Genomic DNA, 25,417 nt, shown 5'->3' on the forward strand with positions numbered 1-25,417 from the left:
CTGAGATCATGACCTGAGTCAAAACTAAGAGATGAACACTCAACCAACTGAGCCACCCACATAGCCAGGTGCCTGGCACTGACAGGAGGGCAGCAGCTCCTCACTGTTGGGAACACACTTTGCCTCCTAGCCCTTTTCTCCTGGGCAGAGGGAAAGGTTCTCACCAGTCCCAAAGTCATATATTCATTTCTTCATTCAGTTTACCACATAGCTCTTCCCTTTGGACATCTACTTCCATGCCACTTCTCACCACCCAGCCTGAATCTCTCTCATCTCCCCCATATTCACCCCTTCCTTATAGTTAGGTCCATTCATAAATTCTGAACACAGTTTATTTTTAAGACTGTTCTGTCTTCACTACAAGACCATGAATTTCATGAGGGCAAGAATCGTATTGGGGTTTTTTTTTTTTTTTTTAATTCACTGTGCACCAGATGCCTAGCCTAGTGCTTGTCACATTGCATGTACATAATCAACATCTGTTGAATGTGTAAAGGAAAGAGCAAATCTTTACTGAGTGCCTTCTAGGTGGCAGATTCTGAACCAGTCATGGGGGAATTCAGCAGTAAATAATATGAACCCAGTTCTGACCTTGGGGAGTAGCTGCCATAGGAGCAGAGACTAGTAGAGCTGGATGGTGGGGAAAAGGAAGGCTTTTTACCAACTAGGAACACAGATGGAGTTGCAGAATTTTCCAGTGAGAACTGTCCCAACCTCTTCTGACCCCTGAATGATGACCTTAAGGTCCTGGTCTGAGGGCTATTCTGCCTCTGACTGAGGACTTCCTCCAACTGGCTGAGCTGATAGTATCTCTTCTCTTATTCGTCTCCTTAAGGAGCTGTATTAGAGCTGTCCTTAAGGCCATCCTTGCTTGAAAGTGTCCCATTTTTTGCAAGCTTGTTCTTAGCTTCCCCAGGGGAAGGAGCCAATTGGATCAAGTCATCCTCGCTAATGATGCCAACAGGTCAACGTGCTCTACTTCCTTCTGCTGGCAGAGATGCCTTCCAAAAGGCACTCTGAAGACAAGATATCTTACCCAAAAGAGAGGATTTCCTAATCCGGGCCAAAAACACAAAACAACAAAAAAACATTGCTGAGAATCCTAGAATGAACACTTTCTTAGAACAAGTGGCCCTTGAGTTTAGAAAGGAATTTGAAGTAACTTCCCATTGGATTCTCTCTGTAACAACTCCACCAAGTGGTCATCTTGTCTATTGTCAGTACACCTCAAAGCCTTTGAAGGCTGATATTCCAGTTGAGGACATTATTAGAAAGTTCTCCTCTAGACCAGGTTTCATCATGCAATCTGTCCTTTCTTTGCCACTTGGAGTCACAGACCACATCTAGTCCTTACTTCTTTCAGATATTTGAAAACTGATCTCTTCCTTCTCCTGGTGGAGAGTCCTCAAGTCTCTTAACTGCCCCTTAATAGACCTCATAATATGACTCATCTGGCACAGAGTGTCTGAAGCAGCCTCATTGTTAAGAGTTCAAACACTTAAAAAATCATGTTGTTGTAGTAACTGAAGAACATATCATGATGGTGAGCGTGGAATGTTAATGGAGTTTCACCAACTAGGGAATGACCATGTGTTGATATCACTGTAACCCAAACTTCAAGGTATGGACAGGGTGGGAAAGGTAATAACAGGTCATCTCATGGACATGAGGGCCATATTGCTGGTAACACAAGTTTTTTGATCTTCACCCTTTCAGATGATAACTAATGTTTTGAGTGTTGATTTGTAATTGTGTATGTATTTTATATCTCATTCTCTATTTCACACAGTGGTAGGGGAAAACACCAGGAGAAGACAACCAGAAGTTGAGGCTGGATCAAGACTTTGTTGTGTCATTGACATGTGTGGGGTGAAGATGTCTAAATTCCACAATTATCATTAGTTCCAAAAAGGTCTCATATCTTATGAGTTGTATAGGATTTCAAGGATCCTTAGCAGCCTGGTCTTTCTCAGAATGGGATCCAATTAATTTTTCCCTGAAAGGTTGGACCTAGAACGGGGCACAGTATTTTCACTACAGTGCGAACAGTGCATAATAGCAAGATTATCACCTCCCCTAGCCCTGAAGCTACGTGTTTATTCATATGTCCAGAGACTCATTTGCTCTTTAAACAATTGATTATTTTTGAGTTGACTGTCACTGTGTTTGTGGCTTCCTTCTGAAGAGCACAGCATGGAGACAGGAAAACAGTAATCTCACACTGGAGAAATCTGACAAACACAACCTCAACCAGGTAATCAAGGTCAACATGGACAGCGATCAGTCATGTGATAAAAATGTCCCCTTTATCATTGCAGAACATTCTACAAAAGATCTGATCAGAACTGTCAAGGTTATCTAAAATAAGGAACTTTTGAGAAATGGTCACAGTCAAGACATCCCTAAGGAGCCATGAGCAGTAAATGTAATGTGGGATCTTGGATGAAACTCTGGAGCCAAACAAGGACATAGGGTAAAAACTAAGGAAATCTGGAGAAACTATGTACTTTAGTTGATAAGGATGTATCAGTATTGGTTCATTAGTTGTGACAAATGCCCAACAGTAATGGAAGATGTTTTGAGTATGGGAAAGTGGGTGTGGGTATACAGGAACTCCATACTGTCTTCAAATTTTTCTGTAAGCCTAAAACTATCCTATAATCAAAAGTTTGGTTAAATATATAACAATAGGTAAGTATGATAAATGTTCATATTTTTATAATAATATAATTTAATGCTTATGTATATACCTCTATATGGATATATTATATTTATTTATATTATAATAAATAATAAATATAGCTATAAAAATTTATCTAAGTAGCCTTTTCATTTTAGAATAGATTTACAAAAACTTATGAAGATAGTACAATGTTATTTATACATATACATATGTAGCAATATATATAGTAATATATATTATTATATATTATATAAAAACATAATTATATAATTTATATATAATTACATGTATAACTATATATATACATATATATATTTACTAAGGAATGAAAAAAATTATAATACCCCTTGATCAACAAGAAGAACATTGTCAGCAACCCCCAGGAACCCCTCTCATGCTATCTCCCAATTACTAACTATCCTTTCTCTCTTCAAAAGTAACTACTATTCTAACTTTTAACAGCATAATTTAGTTTTGCCTGTTTTTTAAACTTTATGTAAATAGAATCACATAATATTAATATTAGCTGTGTCACTTGACAACATATAGATTCATCCGTGTTGTATGGATGACTAATTTTCATTGCAAAAAGCAAGGACTGGCAAATTACAGCTGACAGGACAAATCTGGTCTGTTAACATGTTTTGATAAACGAAGTTTTATTGGAATTCAGCCATGCTCATTTATTTACTTATTTCTGTGTCTGCTTTCCTGCTACAATGGCAAAGTTGAATAGTTGGGAAACAAATCATAAGACCTGCAAAGCCAAAAATAGCTACTATCTTGTTTACATAAACAATTTGCCAACCTCTGCTGTAAGGCATTTGGTTGCATAAATATGTCTCTGTTTCTTTCTCCATTGTATTAATAGAAAAAATGAGTTTTTCACTTTGCTAGCTATCATGAATAGTTGCTGCTATAAATATTCTTTTTTTAAAGATTTTATTTATTTATCAAAGAGAGAGCATGCAGGTGTATGCACATGCACAAGCTGGGTGAGAGGGGCAGAGGGAGAGGGAAAGAGAATCTCAAGCAGACTTCATTCTGAGCACAGAGGACTCAACCTCACCCCTGAGGACTCAATCTCACCCCTGAGATCATGATCTGAGCCGAAATCAAGAATCAGATGCCCAGCCGACTGAGCCATCCAGGTGCCCCTGCTGTAAGTATTTTTATAAACGTCTCTTGAAACACATGTGTATCCTTTGCCGTTGGGTACATTCAATGGAGTGGAACTATGGAATCCATGGCATATGCACAAATTCAGCTTGGTGCCATATTTTTCCCCAAAAAATGATTAAACCAATCCCAACTAAACTATGAGAATTCCAGTTGTTCCACGTCCTTCCTCAAGTTTGGTATTGTCAGGCTTCTTAATTTTAACTATTCTGATAGGTCTGTGGTTGGATCTAATTGAGTTTTAAATTTCTTTTCTCTGATGACTAATAATTTTGAAAACCTTTTCATATGTTGATTGTTCATGTGATATTCTCTTTGTGAAATGCTTTATAAATTTTTTTCTGACTTCTTTAGATGTATGATTTTTTAAACCCTTTTTCTTTTTCTTAAAAAAAAGATTTTATTTATTTATTTGAGAGCGAGAGGAAGAATAAGAGAGAAAATGAGAGAGCACCAGTGGGAGAGAGGCAGAGGAAAAACAGGTTTCCTGCCAAGTGGGAACCCCAATGGGGGGCTCAATCCCATGACCTGAGCTGAAGGCAGACTCTTAACCAACTGAGCCACCCAGGTGCCCCTAAAGCTTTTTTTCTTTTTAAACTATACACATTTCAAGGCTATACAATATTTTTAAGTATGTCTGAGCTGCACTCCCAATGTTTGGTATGTACCATTTTAATTATTGTGCAATGAAAAATGTTTTATAATTTCTACTAGAATTTGTTCTTTGTTACATGGGTTATTTAGAAATATATTTTATAAATTTATATGGGAAATTTTAGTGATATCTTATTGCACTTTCTAGCTTAACTTTACTCGTGTTGAAAAGCATATTATATGTAATTTCAGTCCTCTGAAATATCTTGAGCCTTGCTCTGTGGCCCGTCACATAGTGGATTTCTATAAACATTCACATGTGCTTAGAAAGAATGTATATTCCGTGGTTGGTTCTGGTCCATGCATATCATTTAGATCTTTTCCATCCCTCTAGTTTCATTTGTGCTAGATTCTTGCATTTCAGATATGTCTCTTCAAAGCACCAGATACTACGGTACTTTTTTTTGGTATAACAATCTTGTCTTTTAAGCAAACAATTTAGTTCATTTACATTTCATGTAAGAATTGATGTGTTTATCAATCCTTAAATCTATCATTTTACTTTTTACCTTTTATTAGTCTTTTTTAAAGATTTTACTTATTTATTCATGAGAAACATACAGAGAGAGGCAGAGACATAGAGGGAGAAGCAGGCTCCCTGTGGAGAGCCTGACATGGGACTCGGATCCTAGGTGCCCAGGATCATGACCTGAGCCCAAGGCAGATGCTCAACCACTGAGCCCTTGGTACATCATGCTTGGACCTTTGAAACATATGCACACCATCCCCACCATCCTGAATTATATGCTATAGTCATCACAAATTTTTATTATGAGATATGTCAAATCTCACAGATTGTTCTTAATATTTGCTTTATGCAGTCATCATTCATTAAAATTTTCCAAATAGTTACCCTTTTGTGGCTTCTCATTCCTTCCTATGTCTCCATGCTTGCCCTTGAGATCATTTTTCTTTAGTATTTCTTTTTTAAAAAGATTTATTTATTTATTTGAGAGAGAGAGTTAAGTTCAGGGAGGGGCAGAGGGAAGGAGAAACTTTAGCAGACTCCTCACTGAGCTTGGAGCTCAATGCGGGGTTTGATCTCACAACCCTAAGATCATGAACTGGATCATGAACTGAACTAAAATTGAGTCAGACGCTTAACCAACTGTACTACCCAAGGGCTCCTTTCTTTAGTATTTCTTTAGTGTGGGTGCTAGTGATAAAATTTCTATTTTTGTTTTTCTGAAAATGTCTTCATTTCACCATTTTTGAAGGATATTTTCACTTCAAGGGCATAGAATTTCAAGTTGGCAGTTGTTTTCTTTCAGCAATTTGACGCCTTTAAGAAGATATGTTTTATATTTTATCTGGCTCTATTGGATAAGCTCTCAGCAAGAGAGTTGATCCTAATTATCTTCTCTGCCATTACCAGAAGCAAAGTTCCTAAGTCTTTTTTATACCATCTGGTAAGGCTCAGCTCTCCCTATCCTTACAAGACATTTTATTTGTATCAAAATGAAAACCCTGTTAAATTTCATGTTTTTAAGATTGGGTCCACTATGCCCTCCTCCTAGGACACATCATGGGAAAATCTAAGTGAAAGTTCATAGCTTTCTAAGTTTTGAAGCAAGGCATTTCATAAGATGTTCTTTCTTTTTTTTTAATAATAAATTTATTTTTTATTGGTGTTCAATTTGCCAACATACAGAATAACACCCAGTGCTCATCCCGTCAAGTGCCCCCCTCAGTGGCCGTCAACTGTTCACCCCCACCCCCCCGCCCTCCTCCCCTTCCACCACCCCTAGTTTGTTTCCCAGAGTTAGGAGTCTTTATGTTCTTTCATCTACCACATATTTACAAAGTTCCTACTAAGTGCCAGGTGCTGTTCTAGGTACTGAGAATCCAACAGTGAGTAAAATAATTTGGTTCCTGCCCTCACAAAGAAACTTAAATTCTAATTAGGGAGAGAGACCAGTAAATAGACAATTATAATACAGGTATGAGGATGTACCTCTTGAAATCTTAATCATCTGCCATTTCTCTATCATGCCAACAATGATAGCAGAAATGACCTTGTCAAAATCTGTCTTTACTCATTCCACTAATCAGTAGAGTAATTCTAATCTGACACATCTACTTATTGGTCAGCCATGTTAGGTCCTAGCAACTGTCCATTCCTCTTCTAAGATTACCCAAACCACTCTTTTTCTAAGAGCCATGAAAGGAATCAGATTCCCCTCTGTCCCATGGTTTTCAGAAGACATTTTCTTTCTCTTTTGGAAAAAGACAAAAATTGGGAGTGTAGGGCTTTCAGAGCTCAGAAGCACTTCTCAGAGTAATTAGTCTATGAATATGCTCATGACATCAAAGGTGTTGATAAAAACCCAAATCTGGATTTTAGCACTATAGAGAAAGCTATCCTACCTTTAAGTTTAGAACTGTCTTACATTTTTTAGTTTCTATGCTGGAAAATTCTTCCTGCGTAATCTTCTTACAAATCTTTGATGTGATTCTGGCTGATAATTTCTTGGGACTGCAACTAAATAATTGGACTGCAACTAAATAATAAAATTGCCTAGATCAGTACTTCCCAATTTTTTGTACTTCATAACCAGTGCAATCTTTTTTTTAAAAGGAGAGAGATACACATTGAGACTCCACTATTTAACTTTGCCAAGTGAGAATGCATTTAAAAACCAACTATCAACAGTCTACAAAAGAAAAGGTATTTTAGGGCAGCCCAGGTGGCTCAGTGGTTTGCGTCGCCTTCAGACCAGGGCCAGATCCCGGGGACCCGGGACCAAGTCCCACGTCGGGCTCCCTGCATGGAGCCTTCTTCTCCCTCTGCCTGTGTCTCTGCCTCTCTCTCTGGTTTCTTCTCTCATGAATAAATAAATAAAATCTAAAAAAAAAAAGAAAGAAAGAAAAGAAAAGAAAAAGAAAGAAAGAAAGAAAGAAAGAAAGAAAGAAAGAAAGAAAGAAAGAAAGAAAGAAAGGTATTTTAACACACCACAAAAAAATGGACACGGTCTCAGAATGAAATGTGATCTCTTATACTGAATAAATTTAACTCTATGAGAAATGTTCAATGTTGTCCTCATTTTTCAGAGAGTACCCCAGACGGTAAAAGTTTTGTCGCTAACTGACAGCAGGCAGTGGATTGCCATTTGAGAACCGAAGCGAGAAAGCTATAGGACCCTGCTCTTAAGACAACAACAATAGAACTTCATACTCATGAGATTTGGGGAATAAGTTCTAGATTCTGTGAACAGGAGGTGGTAGCATTCTAAATCCTGATATTTTTATCTGTGCCTTTGTTCTTGGGCTCATTTCTTTCTCTTCTGGGCACTAACCACAGCAAAGAGCAAAGCAGCATCAAGAATAGAAAAGTCGAACGCCAGTTAATCTACACGCCTTAACCCATTGTCCTTGTCTTCCATACATTGTGTATTAAAGCAATAACATTAGTAGAGGGCGAGCTTGAAAGATCCCTGAGTTCTATTTTGACATTGTGTATCAAAACAAAAACATTAGTAAAGAACCAGATTAAAAAATCTCTGAGTAAAAAAAAAAAAAAAAAAAAAATCTCTGAGTTCTAGTTAGATTTACCCACTTGTTTACTGACAAGGGCTCTCCACCTATACAGCTCTATTTCTCATGAATACATTAAGGATTCAACATGGATAAAAATATTTCTGCTCATGTTTCCAAATTTCTCTCTTATTCTCCCTTAAATGCCTCGAAATTAGTCACATCCTCTGTGTTCATTTCCTTTCCTCCCCCTTGGGAAGGGCCAGAGTGTGAAAATTCCACCCTGAATCGAAGGGGATAATGGCACAAATGACCACTCTCACTAGGCTGAATGGTTTCAGCCAGCTTCTTCCTGCAGCAGAAATAAGGCCATGTATCTCCTTCCATGTCGGTCAGCCAAACCCAAGCAACCATTCTATCAAGGCACCGATGATAATACAACTTCTGGAAGCAATTCTTAAATGTGCTCTAGAGACAATAACCACTTTTCACTGGCCCATGGTGAGGTGATGGTCATCAGTGAGCACATCTTCTGAGTTTTCTTAAGACTGAATTCATTCAATTTCAAGGATTATCTTCAGAGACTAGAGCCTTCCTCTCTTTTTGGCATTAAAATATCTTTTGGTGAATGAAATGGTGGTGATAGGCTATCACAGTTTAGTTGTTGTTTCTTTTTGGATGCCCTTACTTGGCAAAATTAAAAACTAGCAAGCCTACATGTCTCCCCAGATTTTGGTCTGAAATCTTACCAGGGTTCAAAATTCAAAAACATGGGAGCCCCATTAACAGACAATATGGTAGCTTTGAGTTAGCTGAGTTCAGGGTGGAAATTCAGCTCTGCTATTTACTCAACTATGTGAACTGCCCTCTCTGCTCTGAGCCACAGTCTCTCACCGACAGTGGGATAATAATTCGTACCTCATATTGGTTATAAAGGTAATCTATGTAAAAGTCCTGGCATATCAGAGTTTTCAATGGCAGCCATTATCACAAGAATCTTTTGGGTCTTGACAAGAACTCCTTTCTTTCAGTTTCTGTCCTTTCTTCTTGGGACTTGCAAATTGAGAAATACGGGCTGAAGGCAACCAATGCACAATTTGGCATGGCTTCTCTCATATAGTCATGGCTCCCAGGCTGAAGGTTCACAGAAGGAAACAGACTTGCATCTGTATCTCCAGAAGGGAGATTAAATCTAGGATGAGTCTATTAGAAAGACAACATTTCAAAATTTGGGAGCACAGCTGAATACCAAAAGTAAATTATGCCATAAGCCAGATGTTCCAGGAACTTCTTTTCCATTTTTTTCCTTTTGCCTGAAGGGAAAGTTTTAGTTCATAAAGAAAACAATGAGCAGAAATTGCTATCGCAAAATTGTTCATGGTTATTTAAAATGAGCCCGTTTGAAAATAATCAAAGATGTGCACAATGATTTATAGAGGAAGTTGTTCATTTCAGTGTTATTTATCATATGTAAAACACAGAAGCATCCTAAATGGCTAACCATAAAGGATTTGTTATATAAATTACGGTACTTTCATTTGATGGACTGCTATACAGCCATTAAAAATCATGTTGTTAAAGAATATTTAATGACTTGAGAAAATGTTTGCAATATTTTTTGAGCAAGGAGAGCAGGTTACAAAGTAGAATCTATAGTATGATCACATTTTATGTCCCTATAACACAGATATCAGCTGGAACATCTCAGTCGAGATCCAGATAAGACTGGCTCGAATTCCCAAGCCTGTGGCCTGGGGTCATAAAAGCCTTGCCTGGATTTCTTTGAGATCCTAGGGACCTACTCTCTCCTAGTTCCTTTTGCTTCTTGTCAGTCACTCCTCTCTACCATTCTGAACTCAGTGTGAAACTCAACTTCTCTTTTCTGTTTGCAAAACAAAATATATAACAGTAAAATCAACTGTAGCAAAGTACCTCCTAGTTTGAATGACCCAGGAGAGAGGGAAGAGTGGAAGAATCATGTACCTGACTGTAGTGGGATGAATAGTGGCTCCAAAGAGATATGTCCATGTGCCAGCTATATGAACCCGTGAATGTGACATTATTTGGGGAGGAAAAAGGGTCTTTACCAATGTAATTAAGTTAAGGATTTTTTTTTTTTATGGTGCAAAAGTTAATGTTTAGATTTAACCAGCTAGACTCAGTTTAGATGATCCCAATTTTGTTGGCAACTTCCAAAGCATCATAGTCAGGAGCCGGTTGAACATATGCCTCCTCCTCTCCTTCGGGCCTGATCAGGGTGTGACTTAGAGCTTCACAGCCTGTTTGATCCGGTGCTTGTTAGCCTTGACGTCCACCATGAACATAAGTGTGCTGTTGCCTTATATGTTGTCCCTGACTTGGGAGTCAGGGAGAACTTAATAATGGCATAGTGGTCAAGCTTGTTTCTCCTGCAGTTGTTCTTTTGAGGATATTCGAGCTGCTTTCAGAGATGCAGTGTCTCGGGCCATAGGAGGGCAAGTGACCTGTGGATCTTGTGTGTGTGGCAACTGTGGAGGCCTTTCAGCACTGCTTTCTTGGTCTTCAAAGCCTTTGCTTTGGCTGCTGGCTCTACTTCAGGATAAACTCACTACCTGACCACTCCACCGCTTTTAACCCAGTCCAAGGCACCACCCGTCACCTCCCGCCTGGACTGCAGCAAGAGCTTCCTATAGGTCTCTCTGATTCCACTCTTGTCTCCTTACAGTTCCACCCTCCACCCAACACCAGAAAAATCATTGTATAACCTCAATCCTGTCATGTCACCCATCTGCTGCAAACGGTACCAAAGGCTCCCCATCTCACCCAGAGTAAATGCTAAAGTCCCCGTGGATGACTCCAAGGCTAGATGTTTTGTCCCATGTAGCTCTTGGACCACATCTCTGATTTCCATTTCCTCTATCTCCCCATTCACTCCATTTCAGTCACAAGGGCCTTCTTGCCATGCCTCAAACATACAGGCACACTCCTGCCTTGGAGCCTTGCTCCACCTTCTCCCTCTGCCTGGAATGCTCTTGTCTACTTCCCTCCTCCTGTATATCCTTGCTCAAAGGTCTCCGGCTCAGTGTACCCTGCCCCCACTGCCTTTCCCCTTAACGTGCTCTACGTTTTCCCATGAAAATAATCTAAGCAACAAATACACGGCAACAACAACAAATTCTACAATGGATCAATCTATTTATCAAAAGCAAAATAGTTGTCAGGAGGGTGCTGATATATTTATTTTAAATGAAGTATGAGGGGCACCTGGGTGTCTCAGTCAGTTAAACACTTGCCTTTGGCTCAGGTCATGATCTTGGCGTCCTGGGATTGAGTCCCGAGTTGGGCTCCCTGCTCAGCAGGAAGTCTGCTTCTCCCTCTGCCACTCCCTCCCACTCATGCTCTCATTCTCTCTCTCTCTCTCTCTCTCTCTCTCTCAAATAAATAAATAGTCTTTTTAAAAATTAAATATGAAATTGGTTTTTTCCCTAACAGTTAATGATTAAATATCAATGGGGGCATATACCTCAAAAACAAAAACAAAAACAACTCAAATACTTTGACTTGGCTGATTGATTTGGCAAGGTGGAATGGCTTTGCCAATTATATGATGAACATCTTCCATAAGTTGAATGAGGTAAATCGGTTACAAAGTTGTTGTAAAGTATATTTAGGACAAATTTGGTAAGACATATTTGGTCAAAGTAGTTTGACCAAAATATGTTGCTGACAATACTGAATTTGTATTGAAATTAACTGTTTTGATTTATTCAACTCTGAGTACACCTGGTTAAACAAGATGCCTCTGAGTTAAAGAACAGCGGCCACCTCAGAGACCCTCCCCACTGATAGGCAGGAGCCTCTCCTTGCTCTCTCTCTCTTCCACAGTCCATGGGGTCTGTGTGGTGCCCTGGCATTGCCCCATTTCATATCCTACTCTCTCACTTGGGGCTCCTGCTCAGCCTTGCCTAACTTCACAGGACTCGAGAGATTGGTGTTTTTAGACCCTGGGAGGGGAAGAAGGGAGCCCGCGGCCCGTTCTTAGGATGGATTGTCTCTAAGACATATTCACATTCTGAAGGTGGCCGAGATTAACTCGCTGACACTCTGGGAGTGTTACTCTTGTTAGGAAGCCATCAGGAAAATAGGAAGCAGAAGGAAAGAGAAAATGAGTCTGAGACACTTTGCAAGGCAAAAGGAAACGGATATAAGAATGAAGGAAAAGAAGTGGGTGTCAAAAGAACCCAGCCAATGCCAGGTGTTGCTGGACATAAGGCACATACCTCTGGCCATGAGGTTCAGATAGGTGGGTGTCCCCATAAATACCTCCCAGGGACAAGATCATATATGTCTGGGAGTCCCTCATGCAGGGTTAAGAGTTGAAACCAAGAGAACTAAAGAGTTCTTTGAGGAAAAGGATGTCGAAGAAAGGAAAGCTGGAGGTTGAATCCTGGGTTTTACCTTGTTACAAGCTGGGAAGAAAGTACAAAGGAGGCAAAGAAAGAAGCTGGAGAGGATGGGATGAAGGAGGAGGAGAAGGAAGAAACAAGGAAGAGCACACATGGGGGCGGGTTAGTCAAAAGACAAGAGGTTCCACAGGAAAAGGGGGAAGGTGATACTGTCAGAGACGGAAACTCAAATACGAGGCAGCTAGCAAGGAAAGGTTCTTTGCAAAAAGGAAAATCTAAACAAATGGTAAATTTTAATTTCTCTTGCATAACTGAATCCCTAATGAAACATCTGTGCAAGAATTGCATTTAGGATCATATAATGAACTCCTGGCGCTCACAGGACTGCCTTTAGTTTTAGGGATGCAGCTGAATAGGATACACGTTGCTCTTTCAAGAAACACCACCTGAATGTTCCTTACAAATGGGGAGGGAGAAATAAAAGGAATTTCATATTCTGTCCTGTGCATACCTATTCACATTATATTGTACTGCCGTGCTCTCTGAGGGAGGAACACCTTTGGGTATGCTGTGAGTTAGGTAAACACCCACTAAATATTGATGCCTGCATAATTAGAATGACTAAAATAATCCTGGCATAAAATTACCCTCGCAGTTAGGAGAGAGACAAAATGAAGTAATTTGATCATGAAAATTAATACAAGTTGACTCTCAGTTTTCAATGCAGCTAATTGGAAACCATTTATTATTCAAACCCCACTTTTGCTCTTGGTTTGTATTCTTTTCTCCTTGCCCTGAGAAAGAGGAAGGTAGGAACAGTCTCGGGGGGCAAAGCTGTCATATTGGGAAGGTGGGAAGGAGAATTATGCTTATTTCCCAAAGGCAGTGGCCCCTCAGCAATTACCTGTATTGATTTTATCACCCATGACATGCTTTTGTGGGCATGTCCAGGAGGATTGGCCATTCTGTCCTCTCCTACTCAAATGACATTGCAATTGCAATGAGGCAGACATTATTGTAGATATAATTTTTTAAAATAAGTTTCATTGAGATATAGGATTCACATATCATAAAATTCACGCATGGAAACGGTGATTTACAAATCAGTGGTTGTTAGTGCTCACAGAGTGGTACAGTCATCACCATATTTCATCATGGTAGAGAGAAACCCTATACCCATCAGCACTCACTTCCCACTGCACCCCAAACCTCCCCACTACTGGCAACCACCAATCTGCTCTCTATCTCATGGATCTGTCCATTCTGGACGTTTCATATAAATGGAATCATGAAGTGCGTGGCCTTTCGTGACTAGCTTCTGAAATTAACTAATGAAAACATGAGCATGATGTTTTTTATGTTCATCCATGTTGTAGCATATTCAGTATAGACAGCCCCTGACCGAAGACTTAGGACGGTTCGACTTCTGATTTTTCAACTTTGCCACGGTGAGAAAGCAGTGTGCCTTCGGTAGAAACTGCACTTCGAATTTAGAATTTGGAATTTGGACCTTTTCCCCAGGCTAGCCATATTTAGAATGATCCTCTCTCATGATGCTGGGCAGCAGCAGCAAGCCAAAGCTCCGAGTCAACCACACAGATCACAAACAACTGAGCCATTTACAACCATTTTGTACCCACACAAGCATTCTGTTTTTCACCCTCCATACAGTATTTGATAAATTATACAAGATACTCAACACTCTACACAAAATAGGCTTTGCATTAGCTGATTTTGCCCAACTGTAGGATAATGGAAATATTCTGAGCACATTTAAGGTAGGCTAGGCTAAGCTATGATATTCCTGTAGGTTAGGTGATTAAATGCATTTTTTACTTATGATATTTTCAACCTACGATGGCTTTATCAGGACATAATCCCACTGTCTGTGGGGAAGGTCTGTACTTGGTTGCTTTTTACAGCTGAATAATACTCTGTTTCTATGGATTATCACATTTTTAAAAATATTTTATTTATTTATTCATGAGAGACACAGGGAGAGGGAGAAAGAGAGAGGCAGAGACATAGGCAGAGGGAGAAGCAGGCTCCATGCAGGGAGCCTGATGTGGGACTCGATCCTGGGACTCCAGGATCACGCCCTGGGCCGAAGGCAGGCGCCAAACCGCTGAGCCACCCAAGGATCCGCAGATTATCACATTTTATTTATCCATTTGCCCATTTCATTGATGGACATTTGGATTGTTTCTTCTTTGGAACTATTATGAATAATGCAGATGTGAACATTCCTGTACACATTTTGCACATGTAGTCTTGAAGGTAATCTATAATATGAACAGCTCCCATTGCCCAGGAGGGGTCTGTGGGTCCCATCAGTTTAGGACTCCTCTGTCCAGAGTCAGCATTCAAATTCCCACAGCTCTCACTAGCTCTGTTTCTTACTTCCTTGCTATACCTCCTCTAAGTATAAAGACTAGAAAGGTGGGGCGCCTGGGTGGCTCAGTGGTTGAGCATCTGCCTTCAGCTCAGGGTGTGATCCCAGGGTCCTGGGATGGAGTCCCGCTTCGAACTCCCCGCAGGGAGCCTGCTTCTCCCTCTGCCTATGTCTCTGTGTCTCTCATGAGTAAATAAAAACTTAAAAAAACAAAACTAGAAAGCTAAGTTATTCATTACTTCATGTTCACTACTATACTGCAGGTGACACATTAGTTCCGACACCTCCTAGCTGACCTTTACACGTGCTGTTTGAAAACTGCCAGCCCTGAAAGTGTGGCCTCCTAGAGAAATTATCTCGAGGGGCAGGAGGAGGCCTTCAAAGTGTATCAGGATAGTTTTTCAGAATCTGCAGTTCCCTGAAACCACAGCAGAGTAGGATGCAGAACCGTATCTTCTTTTCCTTCCAGCACAGACATAGCCAGTACTTCTTCACTCCTCAGACATATCACTCAATCCTGACTGTACACTTTTGCCCTGTTATTTCTTCCACCAAAATGTACCCTTCTTCTCTTCTTGGGCCAGCTCCTACTCTGTCATTCCTCAGGGCTCATGTCATAAGCCACTTCCTTGGTAGACACTTCAGGAGCTGTGCCAATGAAAATCACTGGGATTGGAGAGAAACCCCACTCCTCAGCAACCTCAATATGGAGCATCCTTAAAAGCTTTATAGGATTCTGGTGAGTAGCAGATGCAAGCGGGGTCCCACTGCCATCCCCTCACATCTACTGGAACTGGAAAAAAGAAGGAAAATCAGGGACACGGGAAAACATATGGACACACATAAATGTGGAAACTCAAGGGATAGAGTTAAAAAAAAAAAACATGCCGACTGAATATTCTGGAGTCTTATGGAGCCTCATCGACCATCCATCCACCCATCACCCGCAATCCATCCATCCATCCATCCATCCATCCATCCATCCAAGCCAACACTGAGCCCCCCATTTATCAGGCCCTGTGTTCAGCATCGTGGGTACGCCGAGATGGAGGCAGAAGCCTAAAAGCAGATATTGGAGGTGGGAACAGCGGTAGATGTGACGGTGAGGCTGGAAGCGGGCGGGCGCGTCGGGGGCCTTCCTGGGGCGAAGCCCAGCCCGAGGGAAGGTGGACCACCAGCCCTCACATCATAGAGACGCCGAGCCCTCCGGGCTTCCTAGAGAGGCCGGAAGTGGCTCCACGAGGCCGGGGGCGGGGCCGGGTCGGTGCGGGGGCGGGGCCGGGGCGGGGGGCGGAGCCTCCCGGCCGCTCACGGTCCGCAGCCGCAGCAATCTTCCGCGCTGAGTGGGCCGGGGGCGGAGCCAGGGGCGGGGCCGCCCGGCCGGTCACGGGGGCGGGGCCGAGGGCGGGGCCGGGGGCGGGACCGGGCCGGTGCGGGGGCGGGGCCGGGGCCGGGGCCGGGGCCTCTTGGCCGCTCACGGTCCGCAGCTGTGAGTGGGGCCGGGGCCGGGGGCGGGGGCGGGGCCGGGGCGGGGTCTCCCGGCCGCTCACGGTCCGCAGCGGCTGCCGTCTTCCGCGCTGTGAGTGGGCCGGGGCCGGGGCCGGGGCTAAGGGCCGGGGTCGGGAGGGCGGCGGCTGCCCCGGGGGGAGCGGCTGTGGGCGCCCCTGTCCCCAGCGCGCGGCGGCGGCGGCAGGTGGGACGGGGGCGGGCGGGGCGACGCCCATCCTGGCGGCGGGGCTGCCGGGCCGTGGCCGCAACGTCACGAGGCCCCGGACACCTGCCGCGCGGTCGCGGGGGAGCGGGTGGGCGGCGTGCGTGGCTTCTCTTATTTCTTGTTTTTTAAAACAGACCTCAAGCTCAGGAGTTTTGTCGGGTTTTGTTTTTTGGGGTTTTTTTTTAAGATTTTACTTATTCATGAGAGACACACAGAGAGAGGCAGAGACACAGGCAGAGGGAGAAGCAGGCTCCAGGCAGGGAGCCCGATGCGGGACTGGATCCCAGGACCCCGGGGTCACGCCCTGGGCCGAAGGCAGCCGCTAACCACTGAGCGGCCCAGGCCCCCCGCCCCCCCCGGGTTTCCAGCAGGCATCTGCATCTACCTAGACTTGATCATTGGGTTTCATCTCACGGTTCCTGGAAGTATGACCTCCCCTTACCACCGACAAACGATTCCGGTTTCTCATTTAAAGTGGCAATGTGAGGTTCCCACTGAAAAGGAATGTATTTTTTGCAGAAAGTTAAACAGATTCAAACAAAATAGGATAGGTGAGTGATAATAGCAGAGACCAGGTGTGTGTGGCAGAAATTGTGCAGGTGATAAGGAAACACTGCATTGTCCCAATCCCGGGGTCGGGGGCGGGAACCTGCAAGGCAAAGAGCCCAGGCTGGGGGGCAGTTGGATCCGCCTCCATCAGCCTCCTTCAGCTTGGGGCTCTGGGTCTCAGCTCAGGTCTGATCTCAGGGCGGTGAGATGGAGCCTGGAGTGGGCTCTGGCCCTCCCCGCCAAGCTCGGGGCTCTCTCTCTCTCTCTCTCACTGAAATAAATCCATAAATAAATAAAGAGAGAGGGAGATAAATAAATAATTAGCTAGCTAGCCAGCCAGCCCAGGCTGGGGAGTGATGCACACCTGTCTTCAAGCCCAGAGTCTAGCTCAGCCACTTATAACCTATTATTTGTGAGCCAGTTCTGCAGGGAGGTGGGAGGAGTTTAAGATATCTTTTCCTTCCAGGTTCATTGAGATAATTGACATAACACTGTAGTTTTAAGGTGTTCAATGTGATGATTTGTTATGCTGTGAAACAATAATCAGAATAAGATCTGTTAAAATCCCAGGCATCTCACATAATTAGTGTGTGTGTGTGTGTGTGTGTGTGTTGAGAGCTCTAAAGATCTACTCTTGGCAACTTTCAAGTATGTAATACGATATTGTTGACTGTAGTCACAAATACTGCTGTATATAAGATCCCCAGAACTCATTGTCTTTTATTACTGGAAGCGTGTAATTTGCTTTGACAGTCATCTCATTTCTTCTAATCCCCGGCCCCCAGTAACCAGGATGCTACCCCCTGGAGTATATCGACTTTCCACCTAATGCTGTGTCCTCAGCTAATCTTCTCCAATGTGTTTGGCCTTTTAGGGTTCTATACCTCACATCCCTTTCACCTGTATCAGGATTACTCCCCTTATCATCTTTAATAACTTCATCTGTATTGCCCTGACTACTTTATATTAAACACAAATAATTTTCAGAGCATGCATGGAATTTGAACAGCACCATTTCTAAACCCTCTAGCCTCAGTGTGTTTTCCTGATCTCAATACACTAAGTACACAGTTACCTTTTGCCTCTAGATAGTACTTGGGCAATAAGTTAAAACACACCACCACAGGGTTAAACCCACTTAGAGCTGTTTTTCTCTTCCTTGAAGCAAATAGGGTAAAATTTAATTTTTCTGAAAGCAGTCTTCAATTCTCCCATCTTCTCTGGACTCCAGCGGCACCTAGATTTGTATATTGCATTATAATACCAGAGGGTTAGTAGCGCCATCATCTTGAACTCACGGGATGAAGGAACCGTGTGCGTAATCTAAGGTTCTTATTACTGATCCTTGGCATTTAATTAGGTCTTTGTAAGTCTAAAGTACCCATAGTCATTTTTATGAGTTTTCTCATAACTTCCTGTGAGATGTCAACTTTATTACCCTCACTTTATCTTAGTATTATCAAGAGGTCAGACGGATTTAAATTTCATTTTTTCTTGTTTGTAATTAAGGTTCCGTTTTCTGGATCATGTACTCAACTTTAGCCTATATCTACTAGAATGACGGCTCAGGTCAGATGTAACCCTTCACCCTCCACCCAGAGGAAAGCAATTACTAAGCCGGGTTTTGAAAGAGCCTTTAAGAGCCGGGGTTTTGAAAGAGCCTTAAAGTGATTATAAACGCTGGTCTGAGTGCCCAGCCCCAGAAGACATCAGATGGCAACTAATTAATTAAACAGAAGCCATAAAGTGTGTAAAGATCATGCAGCTGGTTAAGAAAAACTGTATACTCTTCTCCCGTCTGTCTTGGTGTTCTTGGGGGTTCCTTGCAGTTTTCTGAGAAATGTGTTTACTGCATTTTCTTCTGTGTTTATTGATGTAGGAAGCCAGGAAGGGAGGCGGAGGCTCCGGGTGGTCATGGTAATGGCTGGTAACCTGTGAAGGTTTTTACCCACCTGGTGGATAGGCTTCTTTTCCTTACTGTTTCTCCTGCTAAATCATTACTTTTTCCGAATGTATTGCCACCTTTCTCGGCTGACCCTCCCGATCAGGTCAGTTATACAAGTTCTAGCTTCAGATCATTGTGGAATTAGTTGGAAGATAATGAGGAGTAGCATGAATAGGCCTGGCAGGTACTCTGAAGCGTTCATAATTTGAACTCGTACTTTCCCAGCATGACTAATGTGCACGTGAGCCATCTCTGACCTGTGGTCCTGTGACTACACTGGAATGTGCGGTTTTAAAAACAAAGAATAAATAGAGATTAGGAAGACTTTCTGTTGAAATTTTCTTAATTGGACTCTGAGGCCTGGTCCATTTTCTGAATCCCTTAGAGTGGAATTCTTGTGGAGATACTAAGACTGTTTTAAACTTCGTTATCTGGCATCATGTTCATCAAAATGGAACATCTATTCACCAAATGGAACGTTTCTAAAACCCTTGTGTGCCTTTTCAGTTACTGACTGCACGCTCCTTAGACTTCACCTGGGTGCTGCCCACTAAGGTCTCACTTGCTCACGAGCTCCTGTCCTGTTTTCAGCTCAACACCCTGGCATTTCCTCCTCGCAGATAAGCCTATAGCCCAGCCCCATCACCCCTTACCCAGACTCTTGGCTGTTTAAAGGCTTACCCTCCTCCAGGCAAAGCTTGACCCTTAACCAGGACCAAAGGACCATACCTGTTCAGTACACTTCCAGAGGCTTTCAGCCATCTGCAGAATGGAGTTCCCCATCAGGAACTCCTTGGTGTCTCCAAGCTGACCCCAGGCCATCTTTCCCACCTGAATCACCAGCAATATGTTGTGGTTTCTGTGTGTGTGTGTGTGTGTGTGTGTGTGGTGGCTTCTATTTGCATCCCAGCCATAGTGGACTTACCATATTAATTGCTCAGTACAGCCTTCTTGTTGCTGTTCCATTCATTAGTGATGTTCTTCAGCCTGTGGTAACCCTCTGCCTCATCTCAGCCCCCCTAAATCTTCCTGTCATCCCAGTTCAGCTATAGGCTTGTCCCTCAGTGAAGTCTTCTCTGATAGGCCCTATAGAATCCGTTTCTCTTGCCTGTCTCTTGCCTCTCTTCCATGGCACCTTGCTTACACCAACAGGTAACAGTAATCTTGTTTTCTCCTTTTTTGCTTGGTGGTTTAAATATTTGCAGAAGGCTCTCTGTCATGAGTTCCAGAAAGCAGGAATTCTGTCTCATTTAGCTTTGTGTTGTTTTTATCCCATAACCCAGAATTTCTTAGGAGATAGGTTAAATGAAAATAGCAGTGTTGGTTGGCATGTAGACTCTTTTTTTTTTTTTTTCATGTAGACTCTTAGACACTGTAGGGCACTGCATTATTTGTGCCCATCATAATTTTACGAAACTGGATGTATTTCACAGTGTTAAAAATTGACCAGAATTTCAACAAATATTTGTTGAGCATCTGCCACGTTCCAGGTTCTGGTACAGACACACCAGGGGAAAAGGCAGAATGTTTCATTTCTCATGGAACTTACATTCTTTTGGAAAGAGAGAAAAAAAAGTAGATAATTTTAGGTCGTGAAATGCTCCATGAAGAAACAAAGCAGTATTGGGATGCCTGGGTGGCTCAGTGGTAAAACATCTTCCTTCAGCTCAGGTCGTGATCTGGGGGTCCTGTGACTGAGTTCCACATCAGGCTCCCCACAGGAAGCCTGCTTCTCTCTCTGCCTCTGTCTCTGCCTCTCTCTGTGTGTCTCATGAATGAATGAATGAATGAATGAATGAATGAATAAAATCTTTTTTTTTTTTAAAGCAGTGTTTAAGGTAAGGGGATCTCTTTTAGGGCGATCAGAGAAGCATCTCTGAGCAAGTGACATTCAAACGGACCTAAATATTGAGAAGGAGGCATCCAGGCAAAGATCTGATGGAACAGCATTTCTCACTAAGATGAAACAAGATGTGCATAGGCCTCAAGTCACAAATGGGGTTGGCATCTCTATGGAAGGAAAGCCCAGTGTTTGGAGGGTAGCGTATCAGTGGGGAGAGAGCACAAGATGACGTGAGGGAGAGAGATTGACCACGTCATGGAGGTGAAGGGAAGAAGTCTGGGTTGAAGGCTCAGTGACTGACAGCCATTGTGTTTGGAAACAGACTCTGTAGCCACCACACCAACTGACTTCTGCATGAGGGACTGGTTAGCTCTCTTGGCCACTGATATACTTAGTACACTTATCCAGAATAACGTGTCAAGCTTTTTGCAACTCTGTACTTCTGAGAGGTGTAGTCACAGTGTGTGGAAATGTAATAGAACCATCAGTCCCCTGACTCGAGCTTGAAGGAAAGGAAATATGAGAAATGGCATCATGGAGTGCCTATCACGTCAGCCGTTTTGCTGGGTTTTCATAAGCCTGTGAGCCTATTAGTGCCCCTCTTTTGATGCAGCAATAGGCTCAGAGGGGTCAGTAACAGTGTTGCATACTTCTTTCTTACAGGTCCAGTGATCTTTTGACTGCCACATATGGAGGCCCAAAAATCTCCAAAGGAAACTGTCCTCATTACAGGAGGAGGTGGCTATTTTGGTTTCCGGTCAGTGCATGGATAAAACACGTCCTTGGAATTATTTTACTGGTCGTTGTTGGAAAAAAATAAACCTTTCAACTCTAACATAATACAGTATAGACTTCTACTTTTTTGAATAGTGTTAAACCAGAAGTGAACTAGGTTGCCCAATGCTCAGATGCTGAAATTTAGAACTACAGATGTATTCCACTTTAAGAAAAATTCTTTTGAGGGTATTAAATTAGATAACTGACATCACCAAAAACATTTAAAAATAATAGTTATTCTTTTGCAGCTCTTATCATTCATAAACATTCCAAAGAATGGGTAGTGGTTTCTAAAATGGGGAAAAATGGAACACGTAGATGCCATCATCTTAAAAGATAAAGCCTCTCAGTGTAATTCAGGTAGATGTGTGGATCCTCAGTTTTGAATATTTGCGTACTTACCTACATAAGTAAGAGTTGCTCCAGTGAACATGTCAAGTGAGGGACTCAGGATAAGCCCAGAAGACTTGGGTCAGCCCAACATCGATTGGTAAATTATTTTATGCATTTTTCCTCAATTTGATCTAATATAATCTTTCTCATTTCAGCCTGGGCTGTGCTCTGAACCAGAAAGGATTCCACGTGATTCTGTTTGATATCAGCAGCCCCACTCATTCTATTCCAGAAGGAATCGAGTTCATCCGTGGAGACATTCGCCACCTCTCTGATGTGGAGAAAGCCTTCCAGGATGCAGATGTCACGTGTGTGTTCCATATTGCCTCTTACGGCATGTCAGGGCGGGAGCAACTGAATCGAAGCCTGATAGAAGAAGTCAATGTCGGGGGCACAGACAACATCCTCCAGGTTTGCAGGAGGAGAGGGGTGCCAAGATTAGTTTATACTAGTACTTTCAATGTCATCTTTGGAGGTCAAGTCATCAGAAATGGAGATGAATCTCTGCCTTACCTACCTCTTCACCTCCATCCCGATCACTACTCTCGGACGAAATCTATTGCAGAGAAGAAGGTGCTGGAGGCCAGTGGTACCACCCTGGTGAGAAGTGATGGTGTCTTAAGAACCTGTGCTCTGAGACCAGCTGGCATATATGGGCCTGGAGAGCAAAGGCACCTTCCCAGGATAGTGAGCTACATTGAGAGGGGTCTGTTCAAGTTTGTGTATGGGGATCCTAGGAGCCTGGTGGAATTTGTCCACGTGGATAACTTGGTACAGGCTCACATTCTGGCCTCCGAGGCTCTGAAAGCTGACAAAGGTCACATTGCCTCTGGGCAACCCTACTTCATCTCAGATGGCAGACCTGTGAACAACTTTGAGTTCTTCCGGCCTTTGGTTGAGGGCCTGGGCTACACATTCCCGTCTGTCCGCGTGCCGTTGACCCTCATCTACTGCTTTGCTTTCCTAACAGAAATGGTTCACTTCATTTTAGGGCGACTCTATAATTTCCAGCCCTTCCTCACCCGCACAGAAGTTTACAAAACTGGCGTCACCCATTACTTCAGCCTAGACAAGGCCAAGAAAGAACTAGGTTATGAGGCTCAGCCATTTGACCTCCAGGACGTAGTCGATTGGTTTAAAGCGCATGGTCATGGCAGAAGTTCTGGGAATCGTGACTCCGAATGTCTTGTTTGGGATGGGCTGATGGTCTTTCTCTTGGCCATGGCAGTTCTCACATGGCTGCCTCCTTCTGCGGTTCTGTCACTATGAGGGAACTAGAAATAAGGAGCTCATCACACTTGCTGAGATGGTTTTCAAGAAATACAGGTTTAAAATCACTATATAGGGGCACCTGGGCGGCTCAGTTGGTGAAGCATCTGCCTTTGGCTCGGGTCATGATCCTGGAGTCCCGGGATCGAGTCCCGTATGGGGCTCCCAGCTCAGTAGGGAGTCTGCTGCTTCCTCTCCTCCCCACTTGTGCTCTCTCTCTTGCTATCTCTGGTGCTATCTCTGTCTCTCTCAAATAAGATCTTCAAAAAAATAAAATTTCTATCTAGATCTAAATATATCTATATATAGATTTCAAATAGATACGTGGTAGCGAGTTTTGGCTCTTCAAATTGCTACTTAAGAATAGATTCTTGGATTAAGTCTTCATTTCTTACCTTCTTGCACTAATCCTGAGGGGAGAAAAAAAGAAGCAAAGACAAGTTTGAAATGTAGTTTCTTGTATCCTTATCCTTTAGATAAGTACAGTAGAAGTCATATTGGTGCCACAGAGCCAGAATGAGGAAGATTGGAAATGTCTTGAATTTCTCTGAGCCAAAGATGTACTTATTTCTGTTCCCTACACTCTGCACCCACTTAAAATAGACTAAAATGTGCACTGATACGGGAATGGCAAAACACTAACAGGCTTGAGTATGTGTGAAAGACACCAAATTGGGTCAGATCCCTGCAGACCAACCCTCTGAGGAGATGGTGGCTGTTGAGAGGCATTAACTAGTCATTCCTGTAGGGTTTAGGAATGAGTTTTTACCCTTTATAACATCAGGGCGTTGCACCCATGTGACCACATGGTAATGTTTGATTTTTAAGCAAACAGAACTTTGTCTTACCTCATAGGATTCTTTTGAGGATTAAATTCGACAAGGCATATAAAGTGCCCCTTAACACAAGCAAGCCGTTGTTTCTGTTAATGTCATTGCTATACATTCCTTATAAGGGTTTTCTTCCTCAGGGTGGTTCTGTTCAGAGGGTGCTGTTGCCACCAACCTTTCAGGAATGTCTTTGTGGTAAGCCCTCAGAGTTTGTAACAAGCATGTTTGAATATACTCAGTGTGTGTAAGGTTCTGGTCTCTGAGCAGAGATGGAAGTTTAGGAAACAACTACAAATCTGATTAAGGAAGATGATCAAGCTAATGATGCCATATGGAATTTAAAAGTGAAACCTAACTCTCAACTAATAGAGTGGCTTTCTTCTGGGAAGACGTTGGGTTCTCTGAAGGCAACTTCCAGTGAGGAATGTTTTGAATAATGGTGTTACTGTGTAGCCACCCTGGAGGACTGCTGTGGACAGCATCCAAATTGCACTGTTGCACAGAAACCAAAGGGAAATGAAGAGAATCTTTATCCAGTCCATGATTTCGGCTTCAGAAAAGACAGTATTGGGACGCCTGGGTTGCTCAGCAGTTGAACACCTGCCTTCGGCCCAGGGCGTGATCCTGGAGTCCTAGGATCGAGTCCCACATCAGGCTCCCTGCATGGAGCCTGCTTCTCCCTCTGCCTGTGTCTCTGCCTCTCTCTCTCTCTCTCTGTCTCAGGAATAAATAAATAAAATCTTTAAAAAAAAAAAAACCAGTATCAAAGCATAAGGCAGATAGATTGCTGTGGAAGGTTACATTAGAGTCGTGTTGAGATTACTTGTAGGAAAAGGAAGTTAGATGAATACTCCCTGCCTGGTAAGTGCTGTCTGGATGTTTTGGAAATAATGCTCAACCTGATACGAGAAGACCTGCAACCATGAATGAAATATTGTGTAGCCTTAATCTAGTAACTGAAGCCTCTTACTTTCCTCATTTCCTCATGGGAATGACTTGTATTTGCCTTTTCTACAAACCCACCCATCTCACAGCATTTGTTGTATCAAATAAGATGTCATGAAAGCACTTTTAATCTATAAATCGCAAAATAAATAGGTGATGGTAGCGATCACTTCTGATGAAATGTTTTTGGAGTCTTTTCTATCTCAAGAAGGTTTGTGGGGGCGGGGGTTAGGGGGTGCGGGGCAGAGGAAGAGGGAGAGAGATAATTCCAAGCAGGCTCCACGCCCAGCGCAGAGCCCAATGTGAGGCTCTATCTCACGAATTTAAGATTGTGACCTGATTTGAAATCAAGAGTTGGATGCTTAACTGACTGAGCCACCCACGC

General features: G+C 42.7%; 1 protein-coding gene across 6 annotated transcripts; it reads left to right on the plus strand.

Annotated features, from left to right (window-relative positions):
• Positions 1-2,258: 2,258 nt before the first annotated feature.
• Positions 2,259-25,213, plus strand: SDR42E1 (short chain dehydrogenase/reductase family 42E, member 1). 6 transcript variants are annotated; one of them, XM_035716592.2, is made up of 4 exons: positions 2,259-2,473; positions 3,738-3,845; positions 21,482-21,575; positions 22,144-25,213. In XM_035716592.2, the coding sequence occupies exons 3-4, from the start codon at positions 21,508-21,510 to the stop codon at positions 23,255-23,257; spliced, it is 1,182 nt and encodes a 393-aa protein (XP_035572485.2). In that variant the 5' UTR covers positions 2,259-2,473; positions 3,738-3,845; positions 21,482-21,507; the 3' UTR covers positions 23,258-25,213. The 6 variants fall into 6 exon arrangements, with proteins under 6 accessions (XP_035572485.2, XP_048966629.1, XP_035572486.2 ...); XM_049110672.1 differs by lacking the exon at positions 2,259-2,473 and having other exon boundaries at positions 3,524-3,845; XM_035716593.2 differs by lacking the exons at positions 2,259-2,473; positions 3,738-3,845 and adding an exon at positions 15,488-15,506.
• Positions 25,214-25,417: the final 204 nt, after the last annotated feature.

The sequence above is a fragment of the Canis lupus genome, chromosome 5 (assembly GCF_003254725.2).
Source record: "Canis lupus dingo isolate Sandy chromosome 5, ASM325472v2, whole genome shotgun sequence".
NCBI classification, from domain to species: Eukaryota; Metazoa; Chordata; class Mammalia; order Carnivora; family Canidae; genus Canis; species Canis lupus.